We start from the raw sequence: 4,627 nt of genomic DNA, 5'->3' as shown, positions 1-4,627 counted from the left end.
CGACGACACACACTACACACACACACACACACACACACACACACACACACATTACTCTACATTTAGTTTATTTTTTATTAATTTTGTAATCAAATACTATTTTTTTTAAATAAAAATTTTTATTCTATTTTTATGCAAGGCCATATTATTCTGTTTCTCTCCAAGCCATTATGCAACTTGCCACTTTTTATATATTGTGCACAAAGGAATAAATACTTCGTAATTGAGTTTAGAATCGATCGAATAATACTTTGACAAATGTAATCGTTAAGTTTTAAATTTAAATATTGATTATATTAACCAAATTATTGTACAAAATGCGCTAGTGCCGCGATATCACCTTCTCCTCTATTAATGTTTCATGAATGTTTCTCTCTTAAATTGATATAAAATATAGGGTCTACTTTTTAGGGTTGAACTAATGTACACTTTTGAAACACTTAAGTGGGAAAGAGAATATATGTTTAATGTTTGACGAAAATAAGAAAGAGTGCAGTCTAGTGCAGGAATAAAGAAACAGACTTATACTTAATTGTAATTAAAAATTGAATAATGCTAAAAATGAAAGAAATGTTAAAATATTAATCTTTGGATACATAATTAATGTAATTAAGTTTATAAATTTTGTTAGAGATATAATAACATATTCATTGTTATAAATACCTCCATATAGTATCGTATTCATTTAATACGTAGGCGATTACAAAGGCATACATAATTCCGCAGTTGATTAAAAGATGAAAATATATAAGAAGTCGTTCTCGTGAATTCTGATCTGCAATTTCTGCGATGTAAATCGGCGTCAGAATGCAAAATGCTCCACCACTCATACCACATACGAATCGACCAATTATAAGGAAAGAAATCTGTACAAATTTAGTTTAATTATACATCATTTTTATTAAAGTTATAAAATTAGTTGTGAAAAATAGTAAAATTTAGTAAAATGTTACAATATTAAAACAATTTTATGATACTTGAACTAATTTTATTAGTTTTTATTAAAATAATATTTTTAATTTAATATTGAGATGAAGTAACGTAAAATACTACGCATTAAGATTGTTTTAGCAATAACTTATTTATTCTAACTTTAATTTCGTTTAATTTATTAAATATACATAATTATATACAAATAATATTTTAACAAAAAGAGGATGTTAAATTAGAACTGTTTTTCAGCTAAAATGAAAAAGTTCCGAGATATACATATTATCTGAGATATATATATATTATGTATAATATAATGACCACTTATATATAGGGTTGAATAAGTTAATGTTTTTTTTTTAAATTAAATTAAATTAAGATAAAGTTAATGGCTTATAAAATTAATAAAATTAAGTTGAAAGTTGAAGGAATAAAGAATTAACGTAATAAATGTTAAGTTAAGATTAAATTAACTTAAGTTTAAAAAAAAGTTAATATTGAAAAAAATTATTTTTGAAATCAGAATGTTCTAATTTTTCTTAAAATGAGATTACTTTAAATAACCCTTATAAATGTAGATTATTAGGCAAATTTAATTTTATATGTAATTTTATGTGTAATGTATTTCACATTTAATGTAATGTAAGTTGCTTATATATAATAAAAGTTATAAGGTGTTTTTGTCTAAATTTTGCGAGAGAAAAGAGTATATGTTTGCATTATTTCTCTTTCTTTAATTTTTAAAATGACTGTTCATGCATGTTTACGACTACATTGATTAGATATTTATACAAAAAAATATACGTAAAAATTTAGAAAATGGGTGAATGTGCAACTCTGTTTTACAACAATTCTTCATTTAAGGCTCATTTCATATTTATGTTGCTGAAATAAAAATATAACATTTGTGATAAAATTAGTGTGATTCAAATATAAGCAGAAATTGATAAAATCTAGCGAATCAATAAAAACTGGCTACCTTATGATGTGACTCTTATTATAGAGTCTTTCATCATAAAATCATTGAACTTTTTCTAAATTAATTTTTCAATGTTTAAGATTATAAAAACAAAATATTATTGGGAGTACAAATAAGTTTTTTTATCAAAATTAAGCATTTATTGTGAAAGAACGGTACATAATGTTTTATTCAAAGTAATAGCCATCGCTAGTCACTACTTTTTCCCACTACATCTTTCTGGTAACATGTGGATACCGCGTCGGAAGAACGCTTCATCTTTTGAGGCTATCCTCAATCCCCCATCATCGATACAATTTTTGATATCTTCATATGATGTGAAGTGCTGTTCAGACAGGCCATGCGTCATCGATCGGGACAAGTGGTATTCGGAAGGAGCAATGTCTGGAGAATACGGCGGGTGCGGTAGGACTTCCCATTTGAGTGTTTCTAAGTAAGTTTTGACTGGCGCCGCAACATGTGGTCAAGCATTATCATGCAGGAGAATAATTTTGTCATGCCTGGAGTAATAGTGGGCGCGTTTTTCTTTGACTCTCGGCTCAATCTCATCAATTGTGTTCGGTAGAGAGCCTTAGTAATGGTCTCGTTCGGTTTGAGCAACTCATAATACACGACACCAAGTTAATCCCACCAAATACACAACATAAGTTTTTTTCCATGAATATTCGGCTTGGCTGTCGATGTGGCTGTTGAAGCATGGTCAGGTGGTCCCTATGATTTCCTCTTCTTTGGGTTATCGTAGTGGATCCATTTTTCATCACCAGTGACTATACGATGCAGAAAACTCTTTCTTTTATGCCTGGCAAGCAGCATTTCACATGTGAAAAATCGGCGTTTAACGTTTCTCGGCTTCAGTTCATATAGAACCTAATTCCCTTTTGAATCATTCCCAATGATTTCAAACGATATGAAATTGTTTGTTGAGTCACTCCTAATGTAAATGCAAGTTCTTTTTGGTTTGGCACGAATCTTCATTCAATAATACTTCCAATTCTGCGTCTTCGTACACTTTCGGCCTTTCGTTACGTTCTTTATCTTCGACGTCAAATTCACCGTTCTTAAACTTTTGAAACCACTCACGACAACTTTTCTCATTTAAGGCAGCATCACCTTATATGCTTCTACAAACAATTTATGAGCCTCAGCTGTAGATTTCTTTAAATTAAAGAAGTAAATCAAAAGTTCCTGCAAATGACGCTTATTCGGCTCAAAACTCGACATTTTCGTACAAAAAAAAATATATAATGCTGATACAAAATCGCTAATATTTCAAGGTTATGGTGTTGCCGGATGTCCAATCTTACGATATGTCGTTTTACATCAAATAATTTTAATTATAGTTTATTAATCTTTTGCAAACGGCAGAAACTTATTTGTACTCCCATAGCATTAAGAAAGATAGAAAAATTTTCAATAAAAAAAATTAAAGTTTAAAAGTAACTAAAAATTAATGCATTTAAAATTAACTAAGTTAAGTTATTAATTTTTTTAACTTTTAACGTTTAAACTAATTAATTTATTGAACCTTGCTATATATAGGATATGTATACTGCTCAAAAAAGTTATGGTATCGAAAAATTGACCAAATTTGATTAACAATAACTTTGCGAAAAATTATCATAGGATAACGTTTTTTTTTTAAATTACAGCTTGAAATCTTTACTTTGCTATAGTCAGAATTTAAATTGATGAACTCCTGTCACTATTAACTCTCAAAATATGGATGTGTATTTGTCATATTGAAAATTGTAAAGTTTGACGGAATACATGGACTTTGTAAAATTTTTTAGAGGAATGCCATTTCCAATGTAAAGTTCAAACTTTCTCCTTTAATTTAAAAAAAAAGCTAATCGCTACGATTTTTTTTCGCAATTATAGCATTCTAAAGTTATCCTTGCATTTTTATACTACTGATATTACCGGATATGCACCACGACAAGGTTACATGGATTTTGTACATCATATTTTTGTATGTGTAGATTTTACACATCGTATTTTTGCGTGTAAATTTCGGTAACGCGAATTGCCTTGCTCGATTACTGCTTGCATTCGATTTTTCATATTAATGCAAGTCCTAATTTCTTTCTGCGAAATGTCATTCCAGATTTGTATTATATAAATAATGGATCATAGATTAAAAGATTTGGCAAGACAACTTGTCAATTTCAGAGATTATTACAAGCTCTAGTGTATAAATGAGTGACACACTCATTATTAACACTGTTATTAACGTTCGCGCGAGTGAACACATTCAGCTTACATGCTCATATACACATACGTATGCGCGCGTGCACGCAGGTCATACTCTACGACCGCGCAAATATGATTTCAAACAATAACATCTTAGAATTGCTATGGTTTGAATTGATAATGATTACAATTCAGCATTACAATTCAAAATTCATCATTATTTTGTATAAAAAACTGTTTTTTTTTATTGTCATAACTTGACGAAAAATTATCGAGTTTCGCAAAAGCGCATTTTGAAAGAGAGATTTTAAAATTTTACGTCTTTTTTATCCCATTATACTGCGTCCGTTGCTTTACTCCTTGCAACTCCAGAAACAGGAGATTCTACTTGTCAATTTTGCGACTCAAGCTTCATTTTCGTTCTTTGAATATCTCTGTATCATAATTATTTACTGAGTTACGAGCATTTGGAGTTTCGTAAATTTTTCCAATTTTTCTGCTGTATCGCTTCTTCTTTGACTAACAATA

At 29.3% G+C, this 4,627-nt stretch overlaps 1 protein-coding gene across 1 annotated transcript in view; it reads right to left on the bottom strand.

Annotated features, from left to right (window-relative positions):
- LOC105620622 (facilitated trehalose transporter Tret1-like) overlaps positions 1–4,627 on the bottom strand; it is a 120,833-nt gene that overhangs the window by 106,189 nt on the left and 10,017 nt on the right. The window contains exon 3 of the mRNA XM_012202112.1: positions 664–866. Coding sequence (XP_012057502.1) covers positions 664–866 — 203 coding nt within the window. The remainder of the gene's footprint in view (positions 1–663; positions 867–4,627) is intronic.

Source organism: Atta cephalotes, assembly GCF_000143395.1.
Source record: "Atta cephalotes unplaced genomic scaffold scaffold00027, whole genome shotgun sequence".
NCBI lineage: Eukaryota > Metazoa > Arthropoda > Insecta > Hymenoptera > Formicidae > Atta > Atta cephalotes.
The sequence above is the reverse complement of the archived record's forward strand: the minus strand, read 5'-3'. Positions and strand labels throughout refer to the sequence as shown.